Source organism: Nelusetta ayraudi, unplaced genomic scaffold, assembly GCF_046127955.1.
Source record: "Nelusetta ayraudi isolate G7.1 ecotype Tasmania unplaced genomic scaffold, CSIRO-AGI_Nayr_v1 ptg000011l, whole genome shotgun sequence".
NCBI lineage: Eukaryota > Metazoa > Chordata > Actinopteri > Tetraodontiformes > Monacanthidae > Nelusetta > Nelusetta ayraudi.
In genome coordinates, this window is record NW_027466061.1 from 24479657 (window position 1) to 24498449 (window position 18793).

Sequence of the window (18793 nt, forward strand, 5' to 3'; positions counted from 1 at the left end):
CTTATTCGTTTTCAGGTGAAACTAGCCGTAGTATGCGCTTTACTGCCCCTAGTGGTCAAAAATGCACTAATGCGATCACAAGTGGCACGCCCGAGACGCATGTTAATGCCATGTGCGAACAGATGCTTCAAGATGCGTACTCGTGATACGATCCCCCAAAACAGTTACAAGTGGCCAAGTGATGCCGTTCTTTTGTTGTTTAAAGACTCAGCAGGCTCGACATATGATGGTGGACGGGGGAGACCGGCTGGACCGCCGGTTGGAAAAGTGGTTGTCGTTCAGATTATTTGTAGTATGCGTTCTGACCGTTAGATGGCGCCAGATCCCTGAAAACGGGCTCCTTCAGTCAGTCAGTCAGTCATTCGGTGCAGCAGCAGAACTGAACCCATTAAGCAAACTCCATCAAGGCAATGGAATGACATGAGAAGTACAAGTACTGACTGTACCTACGTGGATTTTTCAGGCATTTCTTTTTCTCACGATTTTTCTTTGACTACTCCTAACATTGGAAAAACATGCTGGCTACTTTTTTTTATTTTTTATTTTTTTTTATTTAAAAGACTTTAAAATATCCAAATTGTGTTCAAAGTCATTGACTGATTAGTGATTCTAGTTATTGTTGCTTGAAGTCTGCTGTTGTGTAGTTGAATATAACAGTGTGTGATATTTTAGAGACAGCAGATTATTTTAGTGGACCTCGACTTTGAAAATAACATTGGTTATTGTTATTAACAGTGTCAACATCCCATAATGTATCACTGGTCAGAACTATTCTTCCCCGCCGGCAGGGACGCCACAAACATTTGGAGGCCAAAGCATCCCAGAGTTTTCCCAGCGTGACGACGTCAGGAGAGCCGAGGACAGTCAGGATGATTGAGAGCGACAGAGAGTTGTCGGCGATGGTGCAGGAGCTGTGGGACAACGACGTCAACAGGCTGCGGCCAGGAAGAGACTACCAGATCTCACTGCAGGTGCACTACACTCACTGGCCAGCAGAGGGAGTGATGATGATGATGATGATGATGATGATGATGATGATGAAGATGATGATGATGACGGTGATGATGATGAAGATGATGATGACGGTGGTGATGATGATGATGATGACGGTGGTGATGATGATGATGATGATGATGATGACAATGGTGGTGATGATGATGATGCTGATGATGATGACGGTGGTGATGATGATGATGATGATGATGATGACGGTGGTGATGATGATGATGATGATGATGACGGTGGTGATGATGATGATGATGATGATGATAAACTATCCTTCAATGTCCCTGTGGAGAAAAATGTCATTAAAACACAGTGCTCCAATACATAGATTAATGAGCTGCATTAAATTGTGTTGTATTGTGTTGTGTTGTGTTGTATTATGTTGTGTTGTGTTATATTGTATTGTGTTGTATATATTGTGTTGTGTTGTGTTGTGTTTCCGCTGCAGGGCAAAGCCGGAGACAGCTTGCTCGCCAACAACGACGACAACAATGACGGGGCGGGTTCTCCTCTCTTCACCTTCGTCGACGAGAACATCTTCAAGAAGGAGACATTCCTGGGTGAGTGTCGTCTCTCTCCCTCTCTCTCTCTCACTCTCTCACACACACACACACACACTACTCCCAGCCTCATGCTCTTTATTTTACTAATGCTAGCTCACACAGACACCAGGACCAATAGTATGACAATGTAGATCATTTGACCTTTTGACCTATCTGATCTTTTTTTTTTTTACTTCTTTTTTTATTACCTCTTGTCTGAGTGGTTTCTGAGCTCATAGCTTAGTCCTGTAGCTTCGCTCCCTGCCTGGTGTGACAATACAAAGCCAGACGGCTCCTACTCTTCCATGAAGGATACAGAACTCTTACACACCTTAAGATCCTTACACACCGGGCAGTAGGCAAAGCAACGCGAATAAGTGACACGAAAATGCGAATTTTTTGCTAGTGAATTTTTCCTGTACACACCGAGCGCGAGGCGAATTTGCTTATATAATCTCTCTAAGCGAATTAAGTTTGGGGCTCCTTCTTTCATGCCGAAGGAGAAACAGTGGAGTTGACTACATCCTCAAGTGATGATGTCCTGGTAATGGTTGAATTAAAAAAGAAAAAGAAAAAGAATAGAAGTCTTGTGAGAGCCGTTGCAGCCGTTAAAGTAAAAAAAAAAAAAAGTGACTTTCTTATGCCTAGTACCTTAGTTTATAGTGGACATGTGTATTCTGCTTATTGTACTACTAAAAATGTTTATTATTATATATTATATATTATTATTATGATTATTATTATGACTTTGTTTTTCCTGTCTTGAGAGTGGGTGAGTGAGGTGGATACTGTATATAGGTCAGGTGATTACGTGGCGGTGCTGGTGGAATATACTAAATGTTTGGTTAAGAAGCGGAGGTTACAAACAAGTTTTTGACCACGTTATTTAAGATTTTTTCTTACAATTTAGAAAGCTTTTCGGAAAAGACAAAAGACATGATTTTTTAAAGCTTTTACTTCAAAAGGTTTTTAAAAAAAATCTAAAAATTTACCTTACAAATTCACTCCCGATGTGGGAGGCCCTACACAACAGGCCACACAATCCCTGCTTGCTCAACCACCTTGCACCGCCATATTTTTAAAGAAGCCTGGTGTGGACAATCCAGCTGCCTGACAGCGCAATTGTTATATAGGGTGAATGCAGGCAAATAAACCAACCAAGAAGAAGAAGGTGGATGAGGTATCCAGGTTTGGGTGCGCAGACCACCATAGTTCACTGGCAAGCTCAGGAGAGGGAGGGTTAGTGAAAGAGCGCTACAATCTAAAATGTAACCACTTGATGTTGCTGTTTCTTCTTAAAAATCTCCAAACATTGCACATTAGCCTTTCAAAGATAAAGTACCGAGTAAGTTCAGAGTAAAAATCAAGTAAAAAACAGAAGTTCATGTCGCGTGTCTGCAGCCTTCATCTCCCTGCTAGACAACTATGAGAGCGACACCGGCGAGCCCGAGATCGTCACTCCTGAGGAGGTGGCAGAGAACCACAAGTTCCTCGACTCCATCGTCAACACCCCCACCATGAAGGTGCGCTCCCCATTCCCCCGCTGGTTGTATCTTCACCACGGTGGACCACCTTTGACAAACAAACACGCTTGTCTCCCTCCATCCCTCTGCAGATAGCTCACAGGTACCTGGTGGAGAAGAACCTGTCACCGGCCGACGAGACCCAGTTCAAGGAGCAGCTATACAGGATCTGGTTTGAGCTCTACGCCCGGAGAGGTTCCAGCAGGTGGGTGAAGTCTGGGCCCGGCTAACTGAGCTGCTTTGGAGCCCAGCAGCACATTAGCAATGGAGCTCTTAGCCAAAGCAACATGACAACTGTGACTCAACAATAGGATATGATGATGATGTATATACATGTATGTACGTATGTATGTGTGTGTATATTGGTATATGTATATATATACACTGTATATATGCAGTGTCTGCCAAAATAATGCATACACACATCAGGAAAAGACAAAACCTGCATAAATATTTCAATACCAAATGTATTGAAACATCAGGACATTAATATAAGTGAGATTTGACCTCTACAATGACAAGAAGTGTTAAAAGTGGTGCTGGCCATTGGCTTCTATAAATTGACGTGTACAGCCAACTACTGCTGGTGTATTGTTTGTTACCTCAACTCTTGATGCGACATTCACGAGGGTCCTGCCATAGGAAAACATGGTACAACAGCACATAGTGTTATAGTCATTTGATCAGACTTCTGATTACGGATGTAAACTACTGTTTACATCCAGTACATATCTATCTATCTATCTATCTATCTATCTATGTGTGTCCTGCATGTGAGTGTCTAGATTTTAATTGATTATTTTTATCCATATTTTTCTATCTGTATCTATCTAACTAGAGTTTTGTCAGTATTTGGATGTTATCACTGCAGCTCACTCTGGCCTGGTGGCAGTAGATGGCTCCGTGCCCTCAGAGACGGGGTCTGCTCCAGGTTGCTTCCTATTGAGGGAGTTTGTCCCTGATGGCTGTGGCTCCTTGCTGCTCTGGAGCCACCAGCTGATTTTGGATGTGATTTAGTGGTTTTTATAAATTAAGGTATAATTCATAATGATCTATGATGGATTGATTGATTGACATGACTGGAAAGGGTCTATTTAAAGGCCTTTGTAAAGAAGTTTGCATCAAGATTCAAGTTTGCAGCCATTATGAGTACATAACGGAATGTACGTTTGAGGTTATTCTTGGCTAAACACACACAGAACATAAACACTCATAATAAAAATGCTAAGAATAAGAGATTCAGGACGATAAAAAAAACACACAGTGAAAAAGAACACACACCACAGAGTGTGTGGGCAACGACAAGAAACGTGCAAATAAAACACAGGCCCAGAGGAGATGAAGAATGCGTTCAGGGGAGGGGAGTGTTGGGGCGGGGGAGGTGTGTGTGTGTGTGTGTGTGTGTGGGGGGGGGGGGGGTCATTGTGTGCATGTGGTCGTGGGTGGTGAGTTGGCTTTGACAGCTCTGGGGGAAAAAAATGAAAAACTGAGTCTGGTGGTGGTAGCTTTAATGGTTCTGTCCCGTCTGCCCGAGCGAAGTGGTACAAACAGTCTGTTGCTCGGGTGGGAGGGGTCTGTTGCGATGCTCCTAGCCTTCCTCGGGACCCGACCGGTGTATACTGAGTCCAGATCTGGTGGTCGACCTCCTACAATTCCCTGAGCTGTTCTCACTACCCAGGCCGAGTCCTTCCCGTGCTGTGCGGTGCAGCTGCCGTACCACACTGTACAGCTTAGACACAGGATGCTGTGTGTGTGAGTGTTCCGTCCTCTCGGAGTCTGACATGTCCTTCGTGTCCCCCCGGCTCTCCAGGCCGGACTCCTCAGGATTCGAGCACGTGTTTGTGGGCGAGACACGAGGCGGTCGCACCGTCATCGGCTTCCACAACTGGATCCAGCTGTACCTGCAGGAAAAGCTGGGCCACATTGACTACAAGGGCTACAGCGTTAATGCCAACTCTCCACAGGTACGACAGTGGGCGGCCAGCAGGTGGCGCTCTCACCAAGCTCCTCACACACACACACACACACACACATCCACAGAGGATTCCAATGGGTGTTGGTGGACACAGAAAAATAGAATGCAATCAGAATTCACATTCTTTATGCTATTGAAGCGTTACAGTACACAATGTTGTAGGTAAGAAAAGATAAACAGTGATTAAAAGAAAAAAAACATATCGACTGAATTGCACTCACCCCCTCTCTCATGTGCTACTTTGACTGCTCTCTAGTTGTGTTTGTCGCCTCCTAGTGGAACATATAGTCAGAAAGGTTAAAAACCCCAAAACAGTCCCTCTGGGTTGCCTTCGCTTGGCATGTAGATATAACCTTTTTGAAAAAAATGAGACCCCCTTAAAATTTTTCTTTGAGGTTTTCAGGGGTTCTCATGGATGAATCCCTCGTGTATTAGGGTTCTGTATGAGGTACCGATCAGGTGAATTTCCATAGTGTTCCTGTTGTTCTGTCCTTCTCTCTTGTGTCCCACCTGTTGAGGACGTCAGCGTCTCACTTTCTGTTTCTGTCTGTCCGTCTGCAGCCGGACGAGAACAAGCACATCCTGGCGCTGCAGTTCAGCTGGAAGAACGGCACCAAGCCCAAGGGCAGCATCTTCATCGGCGTCAGCCCCGAGTTCGAGTTCGCCCTCTACACGCTGTGTTTCCTGTCGTCGCCCAATGAGCGCGTCAGAGTCCAGTTCAGTTTCTACCACGTGGAGATTGTCTGTCACCACTACAACCAGAAGCACATCGGCACCACGTACCCGGTGCTGCTCAAGTATCAGAACCGCGAGTAACAGGTCGTTAGCTTGGCTCCAAGACCTCGAGGCTCCCCTGGTTCCTCGAAGCGTGCAGAGAATATTGTTGCAGGTAGTGTTGTTGTCTTTTTATTTTAACATAAAGATACAATAAAACCTTACCAGAACCACCTTTGTTTCACCTTTTTTTTTTTTATTTCATTAATCTTTATTAAGGACACAATGGTCCATAGGACAAAGGACAAGCATTAAAAGACAACCAGATACAAAACAAAAAAAAAACAACAACAAAAAAAAACAAAAAAACAGAAACAAAACAAAACAAAACAGAAACAAAAACAAAAAAATATATCACATAATTACATAAAAGCTGAGACGCCAATGATTCCACGTCTTTGAAAAGAACCTGACTGAGCTCTGAGCAGGGTTGGTCAGTATGGAGATAATACTGTTCACAGAGTCTGACAACCTGCACATACATCTGTACATCAGATTACGCAGTACAGCAGAGCAGGTGGGCACGCCAACACTGACAAACAACTGGCTTGCACTGCCACATCGTGGCACCTTGAGAAGCAGCCTCATCCCATCATTATATGCAACAGTAAGTTTCTGCGGACTGCTTCTTCTACAGTGATGCCACAAGTGGGCAGTATACATGGGGATACATTAAGCTTTAAAAAGTGTAGTCTTTACTTGTACAGAGCACAAACCAAACTTTCAAATTAGTGTATTTGCTTGTGCATACATAGCACAACACTGTCTGTAAATGTCCCTATCATTGGACAGGTCATCGGTAATATAGTGTTCTAAATATTTAGCCCCATCGCATGCTTTGAGGACAGTGCCAGAGAGACAGAAGTCAGGAAATTACAGTTTGCTATCCTCTTTACTCCGGACAATCATTATGTAACTCTTTCTTGCATTGTAATTAATATCAAAGTCTGAGCCATATTGCAAGCAGACCCCCAGTAACTGTTGAAGACCAGCACTACATGGAGCAAAGATAACTAAATCATCTGCATACATTAAGTGGTTGATGATGATGAAGTTTTACAATTGTTCATTCTTTTTATTTCTTTCCAGAAATCATGCAAGTTATTGTTTTGCATTTTCTTTGCAAGTAAGTCTGACTTAAGTGCATTCTTATTCCTTTTTAATGAAATGTAACGCATATCTAAAATTTGCCCATTTCTTGTATTTTCAAATAAGGGAGCATGTTCACATCTACCTGACTCTACCCAGGCTTAGCAGTCCCTTCTAGCTTTAGCATGGGCCTCTTCAACATTTTCATTTAAGGCCAGGCTCGGCTTTGCACATATTGGTCTTATGCAGAAGCCTACTTGAAGCAAGTTGGGACTCTACAATATTATCATACAAAGAGCACAACTCAATACCATGTTGCAGGTTTTTACAATTAATATCACAGCATACAGCTGCATCTTTAGGTAACTTAATATTACTCAGCAAAGTGTCAGAGTGAACATAGTATATTTTTGAGATCAACTGTCAAGTTGCACCAATCTATTGTACCTGCACGCATGTCATTGCTCATGAATGAAAAAGTAGGTAAATTACCCAAATTTACAAATAGAGACAAAGGCACATGATCAGAAGTGTTTTTTATTTTTTCTGAACATAGATTTGATTTGATTTGGATTATATTAGGGTTATTATAATTGTGTTATATTCACACATGAAAAGAAAACCCTAAGGCCGGGTTCAGACTGGACGCGGAAGCACCGTGGCAAAGCGTTGTGCCTACGAAAATCGCGCATGAGCGGTAATGGCTAGACGGTATCAAAGATTCGTAAGGAAGTGACGTAGATTCTAAAGGGTTAGGGTTAGGTTTCGGATTGGGGTTCGAGTCACGGTTAGGATCAGAATTCAAGTTACGGTACCGGTCAAGAATACAGTTTTGGAGGCCAAGGATGTTACACAAATCATTGCCTATCTCTATCCCTCTTTGACATTAGCTTCGTCTTCAATGGGATTTTTTCGAGAATTTCTTAGAATCTACGTCACTTCCTTACGAACCTTTGATACCATCTAGCCATGACCCGTGCATCCCGCAGCCCTCTGGTTCACACCAGACACGCACAGCTCCGCGACGGTCGACAGGCGCTTCTGCTCAGCTGCTGTTTACTTCCATGCAGACAATTCCCTCTACTTCCAAGATCAATTTTACATTGCCTATCTTGACTTCACAACAAATCCTCTGCCCCTTCTCTGTCGCTCTTTCCCTGTTTGTTTGTGACGCCGAATGGAAGGCGTCTCCACTTCGCGACGCTTCCGCGTCCAGTGTGAACCGGGCGTCACTCGTATTTTCCACGTTTAAAGGCCCTGCTCTCTTTTTGCATGGCTCAATATGTGTCAAGTGGGGACGCTAGAGGGTTTGTTGTGGTAAATGACGTCAATTACATCGAGCGGAAAAAGTTAGTGAAGTTAGCATGTATAAAAGAGAAGATTAGCAGATTGCATGCACATTTTTCAAAAGAAAATAAAAGCGCCGGTTCTGTATTTCAGAACGTTTTCTTATTTTGCCCCCGTGAACACACCTGACACCGGCGTTGAAACACATAATAAAATCTGACTCACTTGTGCACCGTGACGGTCGACGACGCATGTTGTCGGTGTGACTCTAACTTTCTTTTGAAATCATCAACAGGAAGCAGTTTGTCTTGTGCACTGCCTGAACAGCAGCTCGACGGCCGTGCGAGCCGTAGCAGCAGCCAGGTGGTGGAGCAGCATCAGCGGCGGCGGCGGCGGCTCCTTCTTCTCATTGTGGCGACGGTCGAGTTCGCGGTTCGGACCTTTCAATAAATCCAAGTTTGTCGGTTCGGCACGCGGTGTTCCCCCCCTTCCCTCGATCGAGCAACTGCCACCTGGTACCGGGATGGCCGACGCGGCGAGTGCGCGATATCAGCAGGTGAGGTGGAAACACTGAGGATCTGAATACGTCAGATTTATTATGATGACGCTCGTGTTGTCCTCGAGACAATTCTTCCGGAACACGATTACTATCATTATTATTTTTTATTTCCTTCCCTTTCTTCAACCTAGTGCCAGCAGTTAACGCGGTCTTGTTGCTGTCGCTGTCGTCGTTATTTCCGTCTTTTTTTTTTTTTAAACTAACCTTTCGCTCCGCTGGCTAGCTAACGTTGACGCTACACCACTTCCTCGTAGATTGACGTTCAAATATGAATGTTTTAATCGGGCTGTGTGTGAGTTAAACGACTGGGTCTATAAACAGACATTTTAATTGTCGTGCCAGCTTCAACTCGTGGAGATGTCGCTCTCTTAGCCTTCTCCGTGTACCCTTCAAACACGGAGCTAACGACTGTTAGCTCACCGTTTGGCTAGCACCAGTGGGTGTGTTCGCTGGTTATTGTTGATGTCACTGGCTGTCACTTAAGACTAATAATAATAATAATAATAATAATAATAATAATAATAATAATAATAATAATAATAATCCAAGCGAGATGAAATATTAAACTCCGCAAACACATTTGTGCATACCTAATACTTCGCTTTTCCCCAGCTCATTCATTTCAGACGGTTTACAGTCGGTCTGATTGGATCCATCATAATAATCATGCATCATAGACATTTTCATGCATACATTTTTAGTGAAGAAAAACTGGCATTTCCACCAGTGTTATAATTTCTGTGCTGAAACAGTTTTTTTTTGTTGTTATTATTATTTTTTTTAAATTAATCCTCTATCCACAGCTAGCCAATGAGGAGGAGCCAGAGGGGACCCTACAGGTTGCAGCGGCTGCTGAGGCTCCGCCCCCTTACAGCAGCATACTGCTGGACGGTGCTGGTAAGTCCGAGGCACGTCCATACTGCTGTGGTCCCAGCGTCCACAGCAGCAGTGGGCCGCACCTGTCCGGATACTTGTGTCCACCCACAATATAGATTTGAACTGCAACTCAAAGTTGTTGTTTTTTTTTGTTTGTTTGTTTTTTTACCTGCTAACCAGTTTCCTGTGCTGCTGTGACGTGGCCAAAACTGTTAATGTGGCCAAAAGACTTGTCTTGTCCATGTCTGCATAATGCCGGCTGGGTTGTGAGGTGTAAAACAAACTAGTGGCTGTTTGTCTGACATCTTCATGTCTTGTCCTCAGCCTACTGCGAGGACAAGCTGGACGTTGTTCTCCCCACACCGCCGTCCTACAGCGTGGCCACCACTCTGCCCTCCTACGACGAGGCCCAGAGAAGCAAGGCAGAGGCCTCGCTGCCTCTGGTGGCAGGAAGAGTGAGTGTGTTACTTGTTCCTGCATACACCCACACACACACACACACACATACACACACACACACACACACACACACACGCAGCCTAGCATCGACTGCACTGAGACGCGCTGTGCGTGGCAGGAAGTTCACAGCAGTTCTGGAAATGTTTCACTTTTTCTCTCAGAAGTAGTTGATCTTCTCTCTGTTCGAACTGAAGCTGCAGTGTGATAAGATATCCACTTTGCTGTGGATGAAATTAGCAGATTTTAATAATGAAATATAAATGTGATTATTAGATATTATGATTATATATTTAAATTGATGAAAGCCCAGATCTGTAGTCCTTTATTTGGCCATGTGGTGGCGCCGTGCCATTGGCAGGTTGAGAAACCAGGCAGTGGTGCTTCTCCATAATAACAAGTCAAATGCTCCATGTTCAGTTTACTCACTTCCTGTCTGTAAAAGGCAGCTCTCAAAAGGCTGGCATGCTGCCCACTGACTGACTGACTGACTGACTGACTGACTGACTGCTTGTTATTGTGTCTGCTCAGCTCCACTACAGACTCCCAGTTCACTCTGTGAATCAGATTAGTGCATTCCCTTTTTGGGTTGTTGGTCAGGTATTTCAGTTGACTTTCATGAGTTCAATGAGTAAAAGAGGTCAGACGTGGTGCTGCTGCTGCTGCTGCTGCTGCTGCTGTGCCATGGTCAAAGTGTCTGTGTCGGAGCGTTGACCTCTGTCTGACCTTCCCTCTGTCTCCCCATGCAGGAGGACGAGCTGGCCAGAGACGACTTTGAGGACGTGGACCAGCTGAGGATCGGCAATGACGGCGTCTTCATGCTCACCTTCTTCAGTCAGTCTCTGTTTGTCCTGCTGCTGCTGCTGCTGCTGCTGCTGCTGTTGTTGTTCAGCCTCACCATCTCCACCTCCCCCTCCTCCTCTTCTCCTCTGAGCAGTGGCTTTCCTCTTCAACTGGATCGGGTTCTTCCTCTCCTTCTGTCTCACCACCTCGGCGGCCGGCCGCTACGGAGCCATCTCAGGCTTCGGCCTCTCGCTCATCAAGTGGATCCTCATTGTGCGGGTGCGTCTGCCATGGCTGCTGCTGCTGAACAAAGCGCAGCCATCCCTCCTCTCAGATGTCTGTAGAGCAATGGCTGCGGACCAGGTTTGGTTTTGACTCTCGGTTCTCCTGATTTTTTTGCCCAGTTCTCCACCTACTTCCCTGGATACTTTGACGGACAGTTCTGGCTGTGGTGGGTCTTCCTGCTGTTAGGTGAGTGGCCGGCTCCCCTCCAGATCAACACTGTGAAGGTCAATTGATGTCTCAACGTTATTCACTGCGAATAAATCTGCCCATTATAATAAAAAGCAACTGGAAATCTTGGCTTACCGTTCTGAGTGCAAAGGATGATGGGCAGACAGACCCCCCTCCTCCTGATCCACTGGACTCAGCCCCGCCTTTCCCCTCCCTCTCCCTCCCTCCAGGCTTCCTGCTCTTCCTCCGGGGATTCATCAACTACGCCCGGATCCGCAGGATGGCCGACACCCTGTCCACTCTTCCTCGAACCCGAGTCCTCTTCATCTACTGAGCCCCCCTTCAAAGCCGCTGGCCGAACACGAGGGAAATAAAGACAAGAACCGCCAGGAGAACCATCGCATCTCCACTTCCTGTCTACGATGGTCAGAAATGTGTTTCAAAAAGATTTTTGTCATTTTTTGCAAATGAACAAAGTGTGTGTGGGATGTGGAGATGGATGCCTTATTTACAGGTTGTTCCCCCTTCAGTGCTGACATGCGCTGTTCTCCCATTCGGCCACCGGGAGGCAGTCGAGTCCGTGTAATCATTTGTCCAGCGGTGGTTCTGGCTCACAGTTGCTTGGTGGTGTTATGCTGACGTCATCTTCTATATTCAGGGGATAATTTATTGTCTTTTTCACTCTTTGTTGTATAAAAGCCCTGACGTACATGTGGTTGATGGGTTGGTTTCAAGTGAAACAGAAAATAATGGTGATATTTTCACTTTGTGGGACCACGAGTTTGAAAGAGCACAAGCCCAATTTCCCCGAGAGCTGCAGATTTTTCTCATTTTTTTTGGGGGGGGGAAATATCCCAGAATTCCTCCACAAAGCTTCACATCAACAGTTTGACTCAAAGGGAAAAAAAGAAAATCTTGGAAAATATGGCGTTTTTGGTCTGACCTTGATCTTTATATGGACCGACTGTCTTTCTTCTTTTTCTTTTGACCTTGGTAATGGTTATTATTTCCTGTATTGCAACAATTTTACGATGCTGTATGAGAGAAATGTTTGGAATTAAAGTGGATGAAAGCCGAGTTGTTGTGTAGCCCCCTCTCTCTCTGTGTGTGTGTGTGTGTGTGTGTGTGTGTGTGTGTGTGTGTGTGTGTGTGTGTGTGTGTGTGTGGTTGCAGGAGGCCACCACTCCTGTCAGCTGCTTCACCACAACGGCTCCAAAATGACTGCTTTTGTTGCTGTTGCTGTTACTGCTGCCGCCGCCATTCAGACTGAGTGAAGTCCGCAGGGAAGTTATTCCTGTCACTGCTGCTGCTGCTGCGTCTTATTAACCGTCCTCATTTACATACTAACATTTCAACCCACATGTCTCCCTTTCCGCCTGCAGCGCAGAGGAGGGGAAAAAAAAAAACCCAAACACTTGTGGCTACAGGAAAAAATCCCTCAAAGGGGAAATAAATGTTTTCAAGAAGAATCAAAATTTCTGTCCGTTTTTTTTCCAGTGTTCAATTTTTTAAATTTATTTTTGTTGTTTAGCTCTCTGAGCTCCCACGTGATCTAAATGTGCCTCTACAAGTGTTTCTAAACAATCGTTCGTCCCCTCGTGGTGTCAGGTGTCTGGGTGGCATCATAAGGAAATGTGGGTCCACCAGTTGAGAAGCACTTTTTTTTTTTTTTTTTAGATATTCATGTACAAATAAGACTGAAAATACATAATACAAAAAAGTAAAAAGAAAGAAAAAAAGATTTTCTCTCTCTGAACCAGACAAAGATCGGGGACTCTATCAACACTTTTCATTGGAGTTTTTTTTGTGTTTTTTTTTTTTTATTTCTTTGTCATTTGAACAAAAATCTTCCAAATTCTCCATTACTCTCTCTTTTCTTGTGTGTGTGCGGGTTGCTGTGGAGAAACAGGAACAGCTGCAGTTCAGCGGTGACAGATGTTCAGCATCTCCGAGCCTGAAAAGTCCACTTTAAAACTTTAAAAGAGGAATCATTTTTATTAGGGTTGTAAAAACAGCAACGTTTAAAGAAGGGTTGGGGTGGGTGGAAGTGGGGAAGGGGGGGGGGGAGGTCAAAGGTCAAGCGGCCACCCTTGACGCTCCCAGGTGCCTCCATCCAGCGGTCGACTGTGACTTTCTGGCTCGGCCGCTAAATTCCTCACTGCTGACATTCCAGTACAAAACTGAGTTTGCTCCCAGCTTCCGATGCTCCCTCCGTCCAGCGGGGGCACCCAAGTGCAGAAGTTGTCTGCGTGCAGTGGGCAGAGCCAGAAGTCCAGGGAGATATCATGACTCACACGGAAGGCGTGGCCAATAAGTAGAGACCTGAATAGACAATTTATCATTCCTCTGATTGTTACTGTAGTTGTTTACATTGATCAATGTTTGCAGTCGGCAACAGTAATACCTTCACCAATGTTATCAAATATAGATAATAAACCTACTATATCAGCTGGTTCCTATTGTGCTGGGGTCAAAGGTCAAGGTGACGTTACTTTTCTGTCTTTGACTGTTTTGTTTCCACTGAGAAAAAAACCCAGCCAATCATCAAGTCAGAAATAAAGATACTGAACGTCAGCCAGAGGAGGAGCTTTGAGGTTGAGAGACGGGAGGGGCTGGCAGTCAGTTAGCCAGTCAGTCAGTTAGTCAGGTAGCCAGTCAGTCACTCAATCAGTCAATCAGTCAATCAGTCATTCAGTTAACCAGTCAGTCAGTCAGTTAGCCAGTCAGTCACTCAATCAGTCAGTCAGTCAGTCAGTCATTCATTCAGTTAGCCAGTCAGTCAGTCAGTCAGTCAGTTAGCCAGTCAGTCACTCAATCAGTCAGTCAGTCAGTGAGCCAGTCAGTCAGTCAGTCAGTCAGGTAGCCAGCCAGCCAGTCAGTCAGTCAGTCAGTCAACCAGTCAACCAGTCAGTCCTTCCTGCTGACTGTCTGATGGGAGTTTCCACAGGAAGTGGAAAAGGATGTGGGTAGCATCCAGATGATACGTCCTCTGTGCGTGTGTGTGCAGTGCGACTGGGACGCGGGTGTGTGGGGTGGGGGAGTGTTATTGATGTGTGAATCATCCTCACCCTCCCTCCCCTTTCATCAAGAGCCGTGTGTGTGTGTGTGTGTGTCTGTATGTGCTGACTTGGTTGTGTTGAAGCTTCCAACGCCATTTGACCAATTAGCAATGATCACTGATGATTTTCTTTTTTCTTTTTTCTTTTGCAAGGTTGTGTGTGTGTTTCGTGGCCAGAGCGTTATCCAGGTACTGTGTGTGTGTGTGTGTGTGTGTGTGTGTGTGTGTGTGGTGACTCATCCTCAGGCCAGGCTGTTTCCATAGGTCACCCTCAGCAGGAACCCCAGGTAGATCTTATTCAAAGCTCCGCCTCCTCCTCCTTTTCTTCTCCTCTCTGACTCACACATGACTACGACCCCACCGCCGATGACATCACCAGCGCCCCCCCCCTGCCCCGGCACTCTGTTGAAGTGAATCACACTGTACGCTGAGATCTCTCGTGTCTCCAGTCTGTCTCCAGACGGCTCAAAAAGCTGCGCCTCAAAACTTTCTTTTGCAGACTCGAAAACGTAAGAGACGAAACGGAGGCAGCGGCTTTTAGTGACGCAACGAATCACACTTGCACAGCCTCACACTCCACCTGCTGTGTGTGGGCTGTTTCATCACAACCGCAAATCAATCAATCCATCCATCCATCCATCCACTCACCCACCCATCCACCCATCCACCACCTTTTATTTGTAAACTGCTATTTCACATCAAGCCTGGTGAAACTCAGTCGGTAGAGCAGGCTGTGAGTTGATGATCAAAAGGTTGGCGGTTCAAATCCCAGCTCCAACTGTCCGCATGCCCGAAGTGTCCTTGGGCGAGGCACTGGACCCCAACCTCTCCTTTGCCCTGCTCTTTTTCCCCTGTTCGCTTGTTTGTTTTCATCTCTCTCGCGCTGTGTTTCGATACTGACAAATATGACGTAGACAAATGTGATCCTTTCAGTGACTTCCTGTGCAGCTTGACAGCGAAGGTGCCCGCCGCTTCGTGCCTGGTCTGACCGACACCGTTGCCGTAATGGAGCGGGCTCAGTTTTCACGGTGCTTCGCGGCGCCTGCGCTTCGGGTATGAACCCGGCCTTATGTCAAAAACACCTTATGGATTGCATTTAACTAATTATATATATACACCTAAAGTACATCTCCTGTGTTTCTGTGCTGAAAACCTCGCTGACATAATATTTCTGTGTCTGAGTCGAGAGGATTGGTTGCTGCAGTAATTTGAACTGTTCTGAATCCGCCTGCCTCCTCCTCCTCCTCCTCCTCCCTCTCCTCCACCTCTTCCCCCATCCTTCTCCCTTCCCCCCACCCTCTCCACCTCCCCTCCTGCTTCTTTTTGTGAATGGAGGCTCCATGAATGGGCAGCAGCAGGGGGAGGAGCAGGGAGGGAGGGGTGGTGGTGGGGGGCCGGTGTGATGGAGGCTGTATGTCACATGACGTCTCCGCAGTGCATCAAGGGAAGCAGCTCGTCTGTGAGTCATCCTGTCAGGAGGGGGAGAGGGAGCAGGGTGAGGGAGGAGCGAGGAGCTTGTTTTTCTTTTCTTTTTTTGTGTCTCACCTCCATCCTCCCCCTCCTTCTTCCCCCCTCCCTCCATCAGTGATATAATACAGGTGACCCAGGAGACTCCCGCCCTGCTCCTCCCTCTAGCAGTTCTCTCTCTCGCTCTCTCTCTCTCTCTCTCCTTCCTCCGTCCCATCAGTTGACTCGTCAAAAGCATGAATGGACAGGCCTTCCAAGGAGGAGTGGGAGGGGGGAGGAGGGCTGACACACATGGACTGAGGGGAGATGCAGGGGGGGAGGGAGGGGGAGCAGTGAAGAAGAAGAAGAAGAGGAAGAAGAAGAAGAAGAAGAAGAAGATGCAGTGAAAGGACGAGAGGGTTTCCATGGCACACTGTGTGTGTGTGTGAGTGTGTGTGAGTGTGTGAACTCTCTCCCAGTATCTCCGCCAGAACCATGGCGTGTGTAGCTCGCCAGGCTAACAGCAAGCTAGCTAATCAGCTAACCAGCTAACTAGCTATGGCGACGCTCACATTGTGCGTAAAAAAACAACATCCAAAGTGCTGATTGAGGACGACATCATCACCAAAAAACTTCATCAGCCCCGTGGTTCTGACAGTCAACCAGTCAGTTAGTCAAGGTGTTTCAGGTCTTAGCAATTGGGTGTTATAATTATTTGGTTTATTTCTGCTATTTATTGTAAATCAATACACTTTGAACAGGAGTGTTTGGGGAGAATGATGTTCACTAAGAGGAGGAGGATAAGAAGGGTGAGGAGGAGGAAGAGAAAGAAGAGGAGGAGGAGGGGGATGAGGAGAAGGAGAAGGAGAAGGAGCAGGTCGAGGAGGGAGGAGGAAGAGGAACAGAAGGCGGGGGAGGATAAAGAGTTGGAGAAGAGGGAGGAGGTCTGGATAAGTTTTATCATTGGGTTTGCTGTTGGTTTCATTTTCAGTTTTCTTTCTTGAATCACTTCCATGTATGACATTTTAAAAAAGCATTCATTCATTTATTTATCCATTCATTCAGTCAGGTGGGGGTGGAGTTGGAGATGAAGAGTCCACAGGAGGCTGGAGCTCCTGCTGCTGCTGCAGTGACAACCACAGTGTCAGTGTGAGTCATACACAAGCCCCACCCCCTCCTCCACCTCCTCTCCCCACCCTTCCCTCCACAGTGCTGATGTAGCCTCGTTACGTCAACTGTGACTCATTCACACAGTCTTCGACTCACCTCTCTCTCTCTCTCTCTCTCTCTCACACACACACACACACACACACACACACACACACACACGCACACGCACACACACACACACACACACACAGATGGAGTCCCGCAGCTTCAGAGGCTGTGGCACCCAATTCAAAAAACACTGTCTGCACTAGTGCATGTAACACACACACACACACACACACACACACACACACACACACACAGACAATCCTTACATGCATTCGCTTGTCCTGCTGCTGTTACTGCTGTTACTGTTGCTGCTGCAGGTGCGGCATCTCCTCCCTCCACTGCTGCCATGGACGATCATCCAATGAGCAGACCTGCTGTTTGTTGTCTCTCAGCGTGTGTGTGCACATGCAATAACATAAGAGCAACAGCAGCAACAGTAGCAACTGCAAAAGCAGCAGCAGCAGCAGCAGCAGCAGCTTCACATCAAAATAGAGATTTTTGTGTTCATAAAGTGTGAGAGTGTGTGTGTGTGTGGACTGGCCACCAGCAGGATATTGGGTCTCAGCCCCTCCCACACTGTACTGCAGCTGCTCTGACTCATTCAAGGTGGAGGCAGAGGAAAAAATAGTAGGAAATCAAGTGTGTGTGTGTGTATATGTATATATATATATATTGTCGTGCAAATAAGCTTACTTTTTTAAATCACTTCTCACTACTCACTACTTTACTTACTTTACTTCTACATCTCCATGGTCCAACATTAAAAGGTTAAAGCAAAGTTTGGAAGGAGTGACGTCTGTTTCTGCTCAGTTGAAGACATAATTGTGAAACAAATGGGAAATGCAACACCGGTCCAATCCAGTGAGCACATACAGTGCAACGCATATTGAGGAAGGCAACGGGAAAAGAAGAGTATCAAGAGAGAGGGAATGAGGGAGGAGATAATAAGATGTACTGTAGAGGAACAAGAAGGCTTGAGTTATAGGGCAAGGACAGTAGAAGGGTCCATTGTTTTTAAACACAGCAGTTGAAAATGGTGAAATTTGCAGTGTGTTGCATATAAGAAAAAGAGTAGTTCATCTATTGTCTCCCACATCTTTGGATTTTTTTTATTTTTTTTTAAGTCAGTAATGCTAATGTTGTGCTTTTTTTTTCAATACCGTCAGTTCATAGTCAACTATGTCACATGTATGTTTTTTGTTGATTTTGGAAAAAAAACGGTTTATTCCTTGTTAAATTCATCTATTGTAGTTTAGGTAGTAAAGGACATTCTGTTACGCATCCTCTTATGTCTAATTTATTTAAGAAAATTGTTTTTTTAATCACACTAAAATTAAAAGCAAATATTTTAGAAACAGATATTTCTAAATTGTGGCTTTTAGAATAGTGTGAAATCACAATACAAGTTGATACATTATATTTTATGGCAACTAAATAGCATTCCAATGTTTTTCACGACTTTGGTTTCCTCTTGGAGGGAGGAGTTGAAATGACACTTTTTGTAGGTCTGATGGAGTTGACAAAGATCAAGTTCCAAAGTGAAACATGACTCATTTTTATAAAAACTGATTTTATTTAGAACATGTTCCTTCACATGGTTAGATAATCAGGACTGTTCTCTACAAATATATTATCAAAACTTTTTAAAAATGATTTTCAAAATCTGTTTTATCCCTCATCTGAAGAATGAGTGAAATATACATAAATGTAGTGACGCGCCTTGACTGCCTTCCGATCACCACCACAGTC

General features: G+C 45.3%; 2 protein-coding genes and 1 long non-coding RNA gene across 3 annotated transcripts; all 3 read left to right on the plus strand.

The window, feature by feature from the left end:
• The first annotated feature begins 711 nt into the window (after positions 1–711).
• Positions 712–5988, plus strand: endou2 (endonuclease, polyU-specific 2). The gene is made up of 6 exons (XM_076022036.1): positions 712–971; positions 1454–1565; positions 2949–3070; positions 3163–3275; positions 4881–5034; positions 5607–5988. The coding sequence occupies exons 1-6, from the start codon at positions 870–872 to the stop codon at positions 5859–5861; spliced, it is 858 nt and encodes a 285-aa protein (XP_075878151.1). The 5' UTR covers positions 712–869; the 3' UTR covers positions 5862–5988.
• A 2550-nt stretch (positions 5989–8538) lies between these two features.
• On the plus strand, positions 8539–12399 carry LOC142885510 (NEDD4 family-interacting protein 1-like). The gene is made up of 7 exons (XM_076022037.1): positions 8539–8751; positions 9558–9651; positions 9955–10085; positions 10836–10920; positions 11024–11148; positions 11274–11340; positions 11553–12399. The coding sequence occupies exons 1-7, from the start codon at positions 8719–8721 to the stop codon at positions 11654–11656; spliced, it is 639 nt and encodes a 212-aa protein (XP_075878152.1). The 5' UTR covers positions 8539–8718; the 3' UTR covers positions 11657–12399.
• Positions 12400–14458: 2059 nt separating this feature from the next.
• Positions 14459–17186, plus strand: LOC142884244 (uncharacterized). Its single transcript, XR_012926150.1, has 2 exons — positions 14459–14569; positions 16896–17186. It is a non-coding gene; the product is annotated as an uncharacterized LOC142884244 (long non-coding RNA).
• Positions 17187–18793: the final 1607 nt, after the last annotated feature.